Source organism: Globicephala melas, chromosome 10 (assembly GCF_963455315.2).
Source record: "Globicephala melas chromosome 10, mGloMel1.2, whole genome shotgun sequence".
In the NCBI taxonomy this organism is placed as follows: Eukaryota; Metazoa; Chordata; class Mammalia; order Artiodactyla; family Delphinidae; genus Globicephala; species Globicephala melas.
The window spans coordinates 71803609-71820904 of NC_083323.1; the positions used below are offsets into that span (position 1 = coordinate 71803609).

Genomic DNA, 17296 nt, shown 5'->3' on the forward strand with positions numbered 1-17296 from the left:
CTTAAAAGCTAAAAAAGGGTTTGGGTGTTTTTTGTTTTGTTTTGTTTTGTTACAACATCATAGATGTCATTTTAAAATTTTTCCATGGTATATAAGGTAAATTATCATCTTTTATTTGAATTTTTTTGATTTTGGAAATAGGTAGATGTTTATATGATGCTGTGCACATTTCTTATTTTGTGGCTCATTCATAGATATCTAAATTTGCAGATGAGTCTGCTTATCTTTCAGAGAACTGACCCAGATATATTTCAATATTGTCACAAAGTCTACCTATTTCATATAATCTTTCTGATATACTAGGTTTTAATACCGCTTTACTTGAATCTAAAACATTTTGACATTTATAATACTCTCAGCCTGCTTTCTAAATGGGTGTGTCCAGTCTTAGCATTTAGAGACAAAATTGTTTGCAGTAAATCAAGTCTTCATGTGATTGTAATCATACCTGTGTAGAGATGAATATCCTCACCCCAGTAATGTTCAGTTCTCATTAATCCCCTGGCTTAACATCCTGTATTAACTTTTATTGCTGAGACAATAGCACGTTCTAGTCCATATCCCATTTCTGTGAACTGGAATATTAGATTTCCAAAAGATTCTGAAATGGTGAAATTTCCTCAGAATTTAATTTACTGGACTTGGTTTAGGGTTCACTAATGAAAATTGCCTCCAGGAAAAATGCTGCTAATGAAGCAGTTAACATCCCAGTGATCCCAGGCTATACCATAGGTCCTAGGAGTCAACTCTGGTCTCATAAGGACACTATATAGAATGCCTCTTAAGGCTAAGGTGAAGGCGTAATAAGCGCTTCTGAGAATAGAAGGGGCACTTTAGGTAATTATGCTCAGACAACAGGCATCAATTGGTTAGTCATCTTAAGGCCTCAGTGGTTCAGATCTACAGCTTTTCAGAATTGGTCTAGAGTTCTGATATAGGGACCAAGGGATCTGCACCATTTTGAAAGCCCATTTATATTTTGAAATGATCATTGAATACCTCTTAGGGAACTATTAAAAATATCTAGAAATATCATACATATATGCCTATATAAAATAGACATTAAATTTCATCTTCTTTTTACCTTTTGGGTAATTTTTATTAATAATATCCATTGCAGTCATAACCAAGTCTGATATCACCCCCAAATTCCTTAACTTGAATTAAATATATTGGAACGAATATTGTTACTTTAGCCAAATAAATTGTAATGAATCCTGTTACTTGTTTCATTGTTTTTAATGAATGCCATTCTTTCAGTTGATTAAAGCAATTTTTCCAGTGACTTTGTAAATAGTCCCACATTGAATGGATTTTAAATAGTAATTAATTGCCCAGGAAGCAGAAGAACAAAGAGTGGTTAATACAGCTCATAGGGATTTAAGGAAGAATAATTTGTGACAGTTAACAGTTATGTAGATCTTTCTAGTATCCATAAATCGCTTTAACTTGAATTCTCTCATGTTGACTTTATAGTTTTAACTCAAATATGTACTGTTTTCAAAAATATATTGTGCCCAGGTTTCTATAAAAATACATATGTTCTATTTTTAAATGTCCAGTCATGTTGATTTCACAGAGATTTGGGGAAATTTATCCTAATGGGAATAATTACTCTGGGAGCTAAAAATAATAGACATGTCCTTCTTTTTCTTTCTTTTTTATAAAAGCTGGACCTGTGATCTGCAGAATGCTGAGTTATCCCCCAACTCGCCGAGCTTTAATTGTGGGTTGTGGCCTACAAATGTTCCAACAGCTCTCAGGCATTAACACCATCATGTATGTATTTCTTTCTGGCTTTTTACTGAAAAGATTGTGAAGGAATTATTTTATATGGAAAAAAAAGAGTAGGACTCTTGGTGATTTGTTTTTATTAAATGTGTAGAATTCTCCTTTTGGAAGATACTTAACCTTACAATTTTTTAAATCCTGTAAAATTGTAACTAGAAGGAAGTGACATTTTGTTTGTTGTAATTATTGACTTTATTTGATTTCACAAAATTTCTCTTTTATGCCATCCAATATGTCCTTATATTCTGAGCTACTGAATATATCGTTTTCATAAGCTATTCCTTGATTCACATTAAAAGGTAAAACAAAAGGAAATCACCTGGCATTATTAGAAATTAATGGACACACAGATAACTAGTTCATTTCCTTTTAGGGCAGTCAGTTACAATGAAATGTGATAATAACATTAATAGAAGTATGTTTTTTACAACCAGGGTACGGTGGGCCAGGGATCGAGTGGGAGCAGAGAAGTAGGGAAGACACACAAGTTCCCTGTTTTCTAGTTTTCAGACTAATTCCCAAAGTTATATGTGTGTTGTGGGTGGAGCAGGGTGAATAGTGGGGGGTTCTACCACATTTCATTCATTCAATATTAAACCCATTTTTGATGGTCTATTTTGTACTAGATACATAGCAGTGAATAAAGTAGACATGGTCCTTGGCCCAACAGAGCATACTGGCTGGTGGAGGAAACAACACATTAAATAAACTCACAGTTTAATACAGAATTTCAAATTTTCATAAGGTCTGTGTAGGACTATATCAATGGGGGACTTTTAAGATCCTAGGTGATAGAATGTGGGTTAGAGAAAAGCCAAGATTTTTGCTGAGAATCTGTTTGTTGGGTGAAAAGCTCCTAAATCTTAGAAGCTTTCCCCCACTACCTGTTGGTTAAAGTTATTCATTAGAAAAATACAAATTATGTAAAATTAAAACTTACCTAGTAAACCATTTGTATTTGGGACTGTTGATATTTTCCTTTAAAATTACTTGGGTTATAATGAATTATTCCATGGTAATTTGAGAAGAGTGAATTAGTTAAAATAATGGCTAGGGCCCAGTGACCAATTAGATTAAATTGTAATTTGCTAAGAAACTCCATCTTGAATACATCCACGCTGTTTGTGAATTTGACTTTGATGGTAATTCTTGTTGGACTTCAGCTTCCTGGACTACATTTTTAATATTGGTTCTCTCCTCCTTCCCTCTAACATTTATTTTCACTTTTTCCTCACCTTTATCAGCTCTATTTAGGCACATCTGTTGATATGGTGCCCAGCATTTTTGTTTCTGGATGTTGCACACCGTGACTTTCCTGAGGCACGTCCACTGTCCTCAGTGTGGTGATGATATGGAATTGTAACAAGGCTAGCACCAAGCTTTCAAATAATGCAATGCAGTAATAACCCTATGTGAAAATCTAATGTATCAACCTAAATTAAAATATGCCCTATTTCTGAAAATATTTTTTGTTTGTTCTACTTAATAAACTGTAGAAGTTGAAATGTTTTTATGAAATCCATCTTTCACCCTAGGTTTGTGTGAACCTGAAATATGAGGTATTTTGAATTCTATTTTTTGCCAAGAAAAGTTCATAGAAAGATCATATGGGAAAATACTGAAAGAGAAAATCATCCTTACAATTGTATTATGTAATCTTACCATGTTTAGTTTTCTTTTTTCTCCCTCATGGGATCTTTATTTCTATCTCCATGAATTATTTAATGTTCTGTCTCAGTTAAGGAAATAGATTTACTTCTTGGAATATTTAGTTTTTTCATTCTCTACTGTGAAAAAAAAATATATGTGGTGTGAGTGTATTTAAGTATCTTTTATTTGTATAACTTATGTTTATATCCTAACCCATACCTTATCATCCTCTTCTATCCTATCGTGCATAGGACTTCTAAGACCTTAAAACCATTACATACTTCAGACACTACATTTAACTTTTAGAAGAGGCAATTTTCTGTTATGACTCTGATCACTTAATTTCAAGCATGCAGCTGAATAGATTGTTCTCTATTCACAAGAGAGAAAGAACAGAGCAAATGGAGTTCTGTTTTCCTGATAAATTCCTGGAATATTATTGCACTGCCTCACAGACCAATAAAATATTTCCACATCTGTCAAAATAAAAGGGAGAGTAATGATAGATGAAGATGATGATGATTAATGTGAAGACAGCTCTCTTAAGAAATTCTCATGTGATCTATTCTAAACCCTAGTTATAATGTCAATAATTTTCCATTTTCTGACTAAGAATTTTAATTTTATTAATAAATGGATCCTTCCCACATTATTATTACCACAACCAAAATGTATATGGGTGAGTAATTAGGTAGGTAGGCAGGTAGGTAGGGAGGGAGAGAGAGAGAAAAAAAAGAGAAAGAAAGAAGACAGCTGGTTTGTCTGGGTTTGATAGCATCTTGCTTCTTTTGAAGAACTTAAAATAAGCTATATTTTGATATGTCTTGATAAACATAAAATCAGTCCATCTTGGACAGGTGGAAGGTATCAGATTTTTACCTGGGAAGACCAAGAGGTTCAATGGCTTATTTTAAGGTTACACAGAAAATCCTCAGTAAAGAGAAGGAAATCCAGAATTTTAAGCTTTTTATGTCATCTTCAGGTAAAAGGAACTGTGGGTGTGTGAACTTCTTTTGGAGACTCCATACCAGTCCTTTATTTTTAAGCTACTCTTCTTTTAGGTTAATGCTCCCAGCTTCATCTCTTCTTACTCTTCCCTTTTCTACTAACTTAAAGTAGGGATGGGAAATAGGCAATTATATTGGCTGGGCAGATCATTCTTACCTCTATAACTGCTTTACCTTAATCCCCAGTGGGTCACTTCTTCTATTGTATTTATAAGAGATAATAGAAAATATTTTGGAAAATATGCCCTTGCAATAATAATCTTAATAGGTATCATTATTGAGCATTAATACCAGTACTACTCTAGCATGTATTAGCTCAGTAAATATTAACAGAAAAGGAAAAATAGGACAAAACTCTTAGCCTGTCTAATGGTGTAATTATTTATTATTGTCATGATAAAAACAAAAATGTTTACTGTTTTATATATATATATATCTAACACTATAAAATATTTTCATAGACATGATCTCCCTTGTTCTTTATAAAAATCCTGTCAAGTAGGCAGGGCAGTTCTGTTTATTCTCAAGCCAAGGCAGCAAAGGCTTAATGAGTTAAAGTGACTTGTCCACTCACACAATAAGTTTTAGAGCTGAGGGTAGAACCCTCATTTTCTGACTCTAGGTCACCTGGGCTACCCTTCAGTTGTAAAACACCTGAAATGCCCGGGGCTGACTCTTTAAAGCTTGTTTGGGGGTAATATAAGTCAACAAATCAAAGTTAGTGAAATTCACTACCACTCAAGGATAAAAGTCCAAAACAACTCTGTGCTAAAGTAATTGCATCCATCTCAAGAATCATAAAACTCATCAGACTATTTAATCTACTGGTACCCAGTTGAGGCCTTTGCTTTATACTCTGATCTAGAGTTCTTGGGCAGGCCAGGCTGATGGTATGATATTTGTTAATCATATTTAATTAATTTAATTTCATAAGTGCAATATTTCTGAATCTGTTCCATTCTCATATTTTATCCCAACAAGCTCTCCTAGTGTAAAAAATTACCATGCAATCAGGAAACATAGCACAACAATCAGGCCAGATGGTGGTAAATGCAGAGAAAAATAAAGGTGACAGGAAATAAGAAGAAAAGGATAAGGATTTATGCTCTCTTATGTTGTAAGTCTGAACCAGAGGTGATGCTTTACTCTCTCTGAGGTCCTCAGCAGGCAGCATGAGTGGACCAAAATACTAACTCACTAATGTGAGCCTTCTCCTCTCTCTGCATCCTCAGTAGGGCTCAGAACATAATCCAAAAAACTATTGAAAGATAATATGCTTATCTCATTGGAATGTTTCAAGATGAGTGTATTTTAGTCATTTGTGTTAATTGGGTGAAAGTCATTGAATGAATGAGGAAATGTTCAGTTTCATGATTCACTCTTTTGAAAGATGAGATTAGAGTGCTGGGAAGAATATTGACCCAGGAATCAGGATAATTACTTTCAAGATCTGTCTCCACCATGGAACTTTGGGCATGCCAGATAACTGCCTTCATTCTAATTACCTATAAAGTGAAATAGATGGACTTTAATGTACATTTGAACGAGGAAAAATGGAGTTTCAAGTGAAAGTGGAAGCTCAAACATTTGCGTTTGAACTACTTTAAACCTTTCTTGAGTGAAAAGTTATCAGGAGATTGATTTTAATCTAAAAAGAAAAATGTAAGCAATAAAATGGGAGTTTCATAAGAGATGGTGAGAGTATATTTTCTTGAATATTATAATCTTTTGTTTTCTTTTTATAATTCACAAATAATTGTGTCCTGTAATAGGAATCTTAAAACTACATCTGCTAAAGTATTCATTTATTTATTCTTCAACCAGCATTTACTATATTGTTGATAGAGCTTCAGATATTTGGAAACTAAAATTCTTGTCTTTGAGAAGTCTGTATTCTACCTAAGCAGACAGACCAAATAATTATAATGCAGTATTATAAAAAAACAAATTAATATGCTATATGAACACAGAAAAAATGAGTGACTGATTCTACCTCGAAAATAAAGAGGGCACATATAAACGATTTTTTGTTATTTTAAAATTTTTCTTTATATGGAGTCATTTTGGGGGTAGAAACATGGTACATCAGATATTAACACAACCTATGGTGTTAGATCTGAATTTAAATCGAAACCCATCATGCTTGCTAGCTGTGTAAACTCCACAAGCTTCTTAACTTCTCAGAGCCTCAGTGACCTGAAAATCAGGAAGAATATCTCCTGTGGTTCTTGTGATTAAATGAAATATCCTGTATGGTTCAGGCCCAAGAGGGGAACTGAGACTATGTAAATAACTTCCCTTCTGCTCACTGTGTGTTGCAGCTTAGAAATTCCAGAGCATTTGTGGAAAGCAGGGCCATTCCATAGTTGATTCATTCTCTTTGGCCCAAACCTATCCATCAGTCCAGCATTTGAAGCATCCTTTGTAGAAGATAAATTGTTGTAATACCCTTTTTTTCATACTTGTCTCTAATTTTCAATATATAGAAAGAAGTCAAAATAGTGTTTTTCTTCTAACTTATAAATGTGGTAGGAGTGTTGTCTGCTTCAGTATTAGATACATTCGTTACCTCTTAAGTCAGGGAGAAAAGACTTCAATGACTTTTATTTTTAATTTTTATTGGAGTATAGTTGTTTTACAGTGTTGTGTTAGTTTCTTGCTGTACAGCAAAGTGAGTCAGTCATACGTGTACATATATCCACTCTTTATTAGATTTCCTTCCCATTTAGGTCACCACAGAACACTGAGTAGAGTTCCCTGTGCTATACAGTAGGTTCTCATTAGTTTTCTATTTTATACATAGTAGTGTATGTATGTCAGTCCCAATCTCCCAACGCATCACATCCCCTCTTCCCTCCTTGGTAACCATAAGTTTGTTCTCTACATCTGTGACTCTATTTCTGCTTTGCAAATAAGTTCATCTGTACCATTTTTCTAGATTCCGCATATAAGCGAACCAGAAAAGACCTCAATGACTTTTGAACAATAGGAGCTAATAATGCCTCCTTAGGAAGTGGGGGATCTGTGACTAAGTATACCCTGGGTGGCATGACTTGTGGTTTACATCAAAAGATAGTCAAATCCTTTTGGCATGTTTTCCAAGTCAGATGTGAATTTAAGGTTCTGTGATAATTAATCGAAATTTATCTCCACTGGTTTGTAAAGTATCAGCAACTAAGATTTGGGTTCTTCAGGACATCTTTGGTGATATGAAAATATGGTTTCCTTGACTGCCCTTTCTCTGACTGATATGTTTTGCTGAAAGGTAAGCAGAAGAAATGCTGTTAGATGAGTTGAGAAGATGCTGTTAATGAGTTGAAATAACAGCATGAAATCCAGGGATGTGCCCCAGGAAATAGGCCTGCTGTGTCCCTGAAGCAGAACCTTGCCCCCCAAATCATATGTGAGTTTGAGAGTAACCAGTCCAGTTAGTTCCAGGTACACTATTACAAAATTGTGAAAATGTTCATTCTTTAAACAAATCGGTGGAAGGCAGTCCTCCAGGGACTAGATAAACACAATATGACATAGCCCATCCCCAGGGAACTTTGGTCTTTTCCCTTACCTTTAAAAGGATATACTGTCACCTGTCTTGAAAGGTTGCTTTGAAGATGAAGTGAGGCATGAAATGTCTGCCACACAGGAGGTACTTAGAGGTTGTTGGGGAGTTTGGTTCTACTCTTCTCACACTCACATTTGTAATCCTCTCAGTTAGTCAGGTATCTGGGATGTCCTCACTTGGCCAGCGTTCTCTTTAAAAATTTTCCCTTATTGGCACGTCATAGCATTTCATCTTGAGTCTCCTTCATGACTTTTTCTTCTCAATTTATACTTTAAGGCTGGTGCTCCGCAGGCCTTGGCTTACAACTCTGCTGGGAGATTTTGTTCACTTCCATCGTTTCAATGACCAGCTACATGGAAGAGATGGCTTAGCCTCCATTTCCAGATCAGAACTCCTCTGAGATGCACAGTCATATTCAACTGCTGGGATTTTTATTTGGATATCCTACTCTCATCAATCTCAAGACTGAATCCCTATTGTTTCTCACCAATTCTGCCCCTCCTCCTATTATCGCCATCTCAGTGAAGGGTATGACTAGTGGGTGCCCAAGACTATGGCTGGGGAGCCAAGACATCCAAATCCAGCCAGTCGCAATTTCCTTAATTTTACTCCCTTAACACCTTTTATATCCTTCCTATTCTCTTCATTTTCATTATCTGTCCGAGTTTAGGCCCTGCTTTAGTTAGGGTTCATTGTATTTGCAAGTATTTGAATCTTACTCCAACCTAACTTAAGAAAAATCAGGGCAGTTTACAGTAGGGGCACAGGGACTGAAGTCAAGAAATACAGCTGCACCTACCAAGAGGCTGTCAACAAAAACATTAATCAGTAGTCAATCTAAGAAAGAAATGGAAAATTTCTTTACTTGGGCCAAGCTGAGGATTATAACCTGGGAGACAGTCTCTCAGAGAGCTCTGAGAATCTTCTGAAGAGGTAAAGGGAGAGGCCAGTATATGTGTGATTTTGGTGAAGGGAGTACATGCAACCAGGCACACATCTCGGTAGAAGGTCACTGCTAGTCACTAGGAATAGACATCTTAGTTAATGGTTTTAGTGCTTTTATAGGTATGGGAAGACACAAGAATCAGGTTCATAAAAATTTCTCCTGAAAATATCTAACTATGAGGGGTAGTTCTGTCACTTTTACCTCATCCTGATCTTTGCCTGGAATTCCTTTCTGGGTATATTGTAGGTCAGCGACCGCAGTGATTAATGACTTGATTCTTGTAGAAGTGGTGGGCAACATTCTTTATTTTACAATCCCTTCCCTTTCAGTCTTAATTTTGACCAAGGTTTGGGAGGCATTCGTGACCAGTTTGTCCCACAGTGCTAGGAATGCTCATTCCCAGATCAGGCAAGGACTTCATTGATAGGCCACTCAATGTGCTACTACTGGACTAGGCCCTGTTACCAGTAGCCAAAGCCTCTGGACCACTGCTTTACTAGTCTGTTATGATCCAGGAAATGGTTCCCTCTCATTGCTTCTTCCCATATCTAGAGTTACAGTATTATTACAATCATTGATCTTATAGAACTATATATTTGCTCAATCGTTTCAAGTTACCTAATCATCATTAATTTTATCTGACACTCAGTCATACATTTGGTAATGCAAGAAACAATAATCTTATAAAATAGGCAGAATAGAAGTAACATAGCTAGTAGGTCATAAGTAAGTATTTAAGCTAAGAACTTCCAGTAGGTTTGGCCCAGTATCTCCTCAGGTTGTTTGACTAGTCTGTTCTGCACCAATTGTTATCTTTAAGGGAAATGATAAATTGGCATTGGACATGCATAAAGTTCACCAAAGATGTCTGCACCTACAAGGAAAATAGTGGGTCATTGTGACCCCTTACAGGATTGAGAAAGCAGTGTTACCTTCTAAGGAGCTACATCACTGGTGCCAGAAGGGGGAAAATTGATCTATGTGGTTCAGCCGGTATTTCTCCTATTGGGGAAGTCTGGTTAAGGCATAATGTAGATGTACACTAGAAGGAAGGGTAGAGGCCAAAATGGGCAGAGAAAATTTTTACATTTAAATTTTTTCTTGTCTTGCCTTAAAATACGAATTTTTATTTCATCAGGGCTGAAACCAGAAACCCAGCCTCTGTGTCCATGTGATATTGTTTTCTTGTTTCTCTCTGGCTATATGCATTCTCTTCCTTCTTTCTCTTTGAAATCTTTCTCTGGTTTTGCTCATATGTGATCACACTCTGCCACCATAACCTTGGATATACTTCTAAGTTCAAGCATCACAAAAGATTGACTGGAATTGTCTCAGTTGCTAATTCCTAAGAGAGAAAAATCAAAGTGAACCTCCCTTTGTGAGGGAGGATGTGAGGCCAGACAGCTGGGCAATACCATAGGAGGAGGTGCACAGAGAATTTTTCTGCAATAAATCTCATGTCCCTCATTTTATCCTTCTTATCTCTGCATGTGAACTTTCCAAAACAAAGTCAAATCTTATCCTATCTTGACTTAAAATCATTTAATGGTAGCCATAGCATTCAGCAGAGCTCAAAGTCTAGAGCCCTTCATGGTCTGACTTTTGTCCATCTCTGCACCATCCTGTGTCCGACCACTTCTCACATGCTTTTGCCTCCTGCTATATGGAACATCCTCTGCTTTAGGTGATGATTAATTGAAGCCTCAGGGCCTTCATACATCCCGTTCTCCCAACTCAGGTCACATGCCATTTCCCTACACTCAGGAGCTGATTCAGATGATCCTCCTTTAGCCTCCTGTAGCACTCTGAGTAGATATCTGTCATAACAGTTATTGTGCTTTATTTGTTTGTGCTTTATTTAACATTTATGCTTTATAAAACTGCAGATTTATTTTTTTATTTCCCCAGAAAGACTAAACAAATAATAAAATTGCCCCCTCTCAAAGTACTCCCCAGGGAGAGCCAGCTAGATTTTTGTTCCTACTGACTCTTTTGTTTTTATTCTGTTCATCACCATGGTCATAGTATGGTGTTATGCTGGATCTGTCTCTGTCTGACTATGTGAGTGTCTTCCTTAACTAGTTTGCGGTTATGACCTCAGGAAAACAAAAGCAATGACATTCAAGATTTGAGAACAGGATTTTTCAAAACCACTGCCAAATGAGTTCTTATCTTTAGAATTAGTGACAAGTTATAATGACATTTCTACTAATTTATAATATTGGTTAGATACTCTTTAGTTTGGGTTTCAACACTGAAGGTCCCATGACAAAAATTCTGAAGACAGAGCTCTTGGTTCCTTCTTAGGGCAACTGAAGAGCTAAGGTAGTGACTTCTATCCACATTTGTGATAGTACTTCCTGTGGCTGATAGAATTGCAGGATTTCAAATGCTATTAAGCTGCTAGATGCAGCGACAAATAGTCTAATGACATGTCATTCATGGCAGGGAGAAAAATGAACAGTGTTCCCTGCTGGAACATCTTCATTTATTTTGATAAGATTATTTTTTACTGGGCAGATTAAAATATACAGAACGAAATATAAGGTGCTCCTGTTTCCATTTCGGTAAAAACACACAGTACCAGAAAATAGAAAACGTATAGAGTATATTTAACTATGTGATTTTTTTTTCTTTTCTTCTTTTTTTTTTTTTTTTTTGTGGTATACAGACCTCTCACTGTTGTGTCCTCTCCCGTTGCGGAGCACAGCCTCCGGACGCACAGGCTCCGCGGCCATGGCTCACGGGCCCAGCCGCTCTGCGGCATGTGGGATCTTCCCGGACCGGGGCATGAACCCGTGTCCCCTGCATCGGCAGGCAGACTCTCAACCACTGCACCACCAGGGAAGCCCTAACTATGTGATTTTAACTACAGTTTCCTGCATAGAATTAACAGTCTCCTCCTGGATTCTTTTGATGATCTTCTTCAACTTCCTTAAGGTTCTCCCCTCAGTCACTTGTCATAACTTTGTTGGAGAAGTTTAATTCTGTATCTAAGACTATTTGCAAGGACTAAATTTAGCCCCGAGACATGTTTTCTTTGGAAAGGACAAAATTTTTGCACTTGTTAAATTTCACTCTAAAGTCCAGATTTCAAGGGGACTGCATTGCCTCTTGGAGCCTATGTGTCCTCTCCAGTTCCCCACATTCCCTGCTACTCTCCATGGCTGGGCACCATCAAGATGGTTAAGGTTGTGCCACCTGCCCTAAGAAATCAACATTCAATTAATAGTCTACTTAGAACTTTCGCATGTATGTCCTGTTCAAGGCTGGATAAAAATGAGGGCAGATGATTTAGATTGCTCTGATTTTAGGAATAGCAATATAGTCTAATCATTACAGCAAAGCTGTGGATATTTGTAAAATATTCAGTTTCATCTTCTACCCTCAAGACCTTCATTCCACATTAAAAATTTTTTTTTGAGACTAAGTGGATGAGACTACCATTTGCCAACACTTTACAATCATTTTTATCAACTAAGAGGGAATTGCTGTAGGTGACGTCGGAATCAGATCTATCTAACAGTGTTGTTAGAATTAAATGAGATACCATATTTAATGTACTCTAAGGTGACTAACTTATAGCAGCTCATTATTTATTACATTATTGTTTTATTTGGCATCAGACAGATCTGGAGTCAAATTTTACCATGTTTCCTGACCAGTTGTGCTACCTTGAATGACTTACACAGCCACTCGAAGTCTCAGCTTTCTTATTTACAAATGGGATATAATCTATCTTCCAGGGTGGTTGTGTTTTCCTTCATTCTTACCCATCTCAGTGAGTAGTGCTCCCATCTATCCAGTTGCTCAGGTCCAAAACCCAGGAATCATTGTTGATTTTCTTCTCTGTTTACTTCCCAGTCTAGTTCTCCAGTAAGTCTTAGCCCCAAAACCATGATTTTCGAACTGTGCAGAGGCATGAGACACTCCTTACAGGGGAGCCGAGGGATATTTTAAATTAAATGTGTGAGGGAAACACTACATGCTCAGACTACCAGTATTAAGTAGTTTTACTTTAATAAACAGAACCATTAGGTATTTCTTTTGGCTTAGCGGTGCTGAAAAAAATTACTCAGACACGAAGGGCTCCATGAAGCAAACAAGTTTGGGAACTTCAGCTCTATGGTGTAGTGTATATCCTTCCCCTTATCTGCATCTCCACTACTACCAGCCACACTAGCCACTATTGTCTCATTTATTGCAATTGTCAGTCTCCTAACTGGTCTTTCTGTTTCCATGTTTACCCTCCATAAACCATTCATTCTCCACAGAGCAGCCAGAATTAAGATCTTAACTCTCCATTACTCAGAAACTTCTGGTAGCTTTCCATCACACTTAAAATCAGCCCAGCTTTTCACCATGTTCCTGTGACTCTGCTCTTTGGGCCCACATCTTGTTTACCATCCTCATCTCCTGCTACTCACCCCAGCACTCACCAGGTTTCAAGCACAATGGCTTTTTTCCTTTCATTTGTTTCTCAAACTCTCTATGTTTGTTCCCACCTTAGATACTTTGTAATTGCTTTTCCTTCTGCCTGGAAAGATCTTTCTCTAGATCTTCCGAGTGGCTGGTTCCTTGTCACTTGTGTCTGAATTTAAATGTCAACTCCTCAGATAGGCCTTGACCCTATTTGACCTCCTCCCTTCACTGATATCTCTCTCCATTTATTTTCTTCATAGTATTTATCACTGCCTAAAATTATCCTCTTTGTTTACTTGTTTGTTAATAAGCTCATGAGAGTAGAGCCCTCATCTGTCTTATTCACCTTTAAATTTTGCTCAGCATACAGTAGACACTCAGAAAATATTGGTAGCATTGGAAATGTGGACAAATGCTTCTTCTGTTTCCCTTCTTTAGAACCAAATGATGTCACTGATGATCATGTGCCCTTTGCTGTTTCTTTATAGTAAAGTCTTGGTGAAGTTTTGAAAGATGGGGAACCTAAGTGTCTTGGGGGGTCACATGTTGGAGCATTTATTTATTTTGCTTTAATGGTCAAAAAATGTAGTCATACTGCACTCTACCTTTATTTGAAGTGCCTGACTTTTCTAAATCCTTAGTAAATTTATTAAACAACTGAGAAAAAATTCCTTTTCTATTTTCCTCTTTACCCAAATCTCTGAATTGGCAAACCTCGTAGTTGGAGAAGTATTGGAGTAATATATAGTAAAATCAAAATCACTCCTGTATATCCCTCATTCCATTAAAACACAGAACTGAAAACAGCATGGAAGAAAGGTATTTATATAGCATTTGGGTTTATCCCAAATGAACGAACTGGATTGCCAAATTGTATTGCACAGGGTCAGTTCAGTGAGATGAATCTTTGCAACAATCAGTAAAGAGAAGAATAGCTTCATGAGTAACAAAATGAGGACTCCATTATTGGACCTCAATAAAACTATACTATAATAATACAGAATAATATACAATAAATTAAATCTATAATAACATTTTTATAATTAGGGTAAAATACAAACAAGTAAATTCAGATAAGTATTTAAAATTGTAGGTATTTATGTTCTGGCTGTTTGTTTTGTGGGAGAGTATTTCTTTCTTTCACTAATCTTTACAGAGTGTACCTCAAACATACTAATTGGTTATCTTCTAAGGATTTAAAATTCAGTTGGAAATTTCCCAGTGGTTAACTATATGGCTATGTTAAACTGTTATACAAAATCCCCTTATGCCTTACCATATCTGAAGTGCTGAAACAATCATATCATTGCTGTTGTAGGAAAACTTCCAAGTTACAACTCAAGATTCCAAGTGTATTTTCCCTCAGCCCCAGAATTCCTGTAGCACCAGTTCCAGATGGGAGTAGAATGAGAGAACACAGATGGTCAGGAGGCCCAGGTACAGGTGTGGGTGTAGGTAGGTACCAGACCCTGTCAGCAGGAGAATGGGTGCACAGGAGAGGGAGTGGCAACAGCAAAGGCATTGGTAAGGGCAGCTGGTTGTAGTGATGAGAACTCTGGTTATTGTAGGGTGTTTGTCTTGCCCCTGGTAGGGGAGGAAGGAAGTAGATGAGGTGAAAGGGGCACAAGATCATTCCCATGTATCAATTGTTAGTATGTTTGTATATAAATGGTTATCTCTAATATGGATATATTAGTTGATAATTCAAATGATTTCTAAAACCAAAAAATCTGAAACGATTAGGGCTTCTCAACATGGATCATATAGTAATCGTTTGTTCCCACATGTTCATTAGAAAGCCAATTTATGAATTAATTTGGTTATTAAAATTATACTGGTAACTTAGGTTCCATGTACACAGTGTTTCAACAACCAGGTGAAAAATATTGGTTAGCTGGTTATTTTGATAGTAGAATATGAATCAAATGGCTTGACTAATTTGAAGATTGATCTATTAAAGCACAGTAAAACAAGTTTTCCTATTTTCCTGATTTTAAAGTTTTTTCAATAAACAATAAACCATGCTCTTGAATCTGGGTCATTTATGTGGTGGGTTAAAAAAGTCACAGGCTCATTTTAACGTTATTCGTATTTTATATTTTGAGTTTAATTTTTATTGTGGTATTACATATACAAGAGTCAAGGTAGTATAAGGTTTACCATGAAAAGCAGTTGTCCCTGTCCCTCATCCTCTACTTCAAGTTCTACTCTCCAAGGACAGTTACTTTCACTTCTTTTAGATACTTCTCTCCATATTAACACTATCTGTATTTCTAAGTAAATAATATTTATATAATTTTTAATGATTTCAATGTTTGCAATTCTGTATTGACCTTCCATTACAGAAGATACTTCTTCCAACCACCTCCATTCACATTCACATTCACACAATTCCGCCCACCTTTATAATTATATCTCAAGTTTTGGGATTAACTAATGTTCACTGTTTTCAACATTGTGACTACAGAAATGTTTCCAGCTGAGCAACTCAGTGCGCTGTGAGTATGTGTACTTCCGTTGTGCTGCACATCTTCTGTTTGCTACTCAGGTGGCACCTCCATCTTTCTCTACCTTACTCTGCCTGAGCCTGGCCTGGTGAACTGATTGATACATGCGTACCAACATTTTTTCCTCCCCTATTGTAAATAATTGCCTCCTCCTTTAATTTGCTCAGTGTTCTGTGTACCCCTCATTAATCCTTTCTGCACACTCCTCAGTGGAACTGCGAAACCCCTCTCTCGTTGGTTAAACCTAATAAGAAACATTAAGAAATCCATCCTTGTACTTCTGCTTCCCCACGCCTTGCCTTCCTTGCTGACCCTCCTCCTGGAGCCTCCATTATCCTGCCTGCCCCATCCCCCTATCAGGATGCTGTCCAGGCACAGCTGTAGGAATTCTCTTTACTTCTCTTCTCATTAGCTTCCCTGTTTCCTGGATCCCATTTCCTCTCTTTAGCCTTACAGTGCAGTAGTTGACTAACAGTAGTTAGTAGTTGATTAACAAAAATAAACAACTATTTCACTATAAAAATTAGTTCTGTACTTAGTATATCTTCAAAAATTTTAAGATTTAAAAATCTTAACTCTCATCATCTGTATAGTAGAGAATCTAGGATTTTAGTTCTATTTTATGTATTGCTCATTTATTAGAGGAAGCACTCTTGGTACCACCACTCACACAGAAAGTGTAGTCAGAGCCTGAATGAAGGATTGGCAGGCTCTCAAATTAAATCAGTAAATTTACATATTAGAAATAGCATTGTAAATCAACTATACTTCAATTAAAAAAAGAGAAAGAAATAGCATGGATTTACTTTATAGGCTTTTTTAGTCTAAGATTTTTTACTCGAATTAGTAAGCGGAAACTGGGCAAAAGCATATCAAAACTTAGTGCTTAGTGACACTTAGTGCTCTGTGACATGAAATTTTTTTTTTCTTTTTGCGGTACATGGGCCTCTCACTGTTGTGGCCTCTCCCGTTGCGGAGCACAGGCTCCGGATGTGCAGGCTCAGCAGCCGTGGCTCACGGGCCTAGCCGCTCCACGGCATGTGGGATCTTCCCCAACCGGGACACGAACCCGTGTCCCCTGCATCGGCAGGCGGACTCTCAACCACTGTGCCACCAGGGAAGCCCTAAGTTTTTTTTCTGACGTGTGAAATATCATTCTTTGATCTTTGAAATAGATGTTGTGTTAAAACATTGTTTCCCTTTTAGAAATAATGTTGCTATAGGAGAGAATCAAAATGAAGTAATGTAAGTAATAAATTCTTAAACATATACCAGGCTCTTGTTACTGGAAATTTAATTCATTTTTCAACAATATATGCATTTGATACTAAGCTTACAATTACACATATGTTTTAATTTATACTTTAATGTTTGTGTCCAATTAACTTGAAGTTTAATTTATTTAATTACT

At 36.7% G+C, this 17296-nt stretch overlaps 1 protein-coding gene across 1 annotated transcript in view; it reads left to right on the forward strand.

The window, feature by feature from the left end:
* Nucleotides 1-17296, forward strand: part of SLC2A13 (solute carrier family 2 member 13) — a 430471-nt gene that overhangs the window by 202358 nt on the left and 210817 nt on the right. The window contains exon 4 of the mRNA XM_030835390.2: nt 1671-1779. Within this exon, the coding sequence (XP_030691250.1) occupies nt 1671-1779 (109 nt within the window). The remainder of the gene's footprint in view (nt 1-1670; nt 1780-17296) is intronic.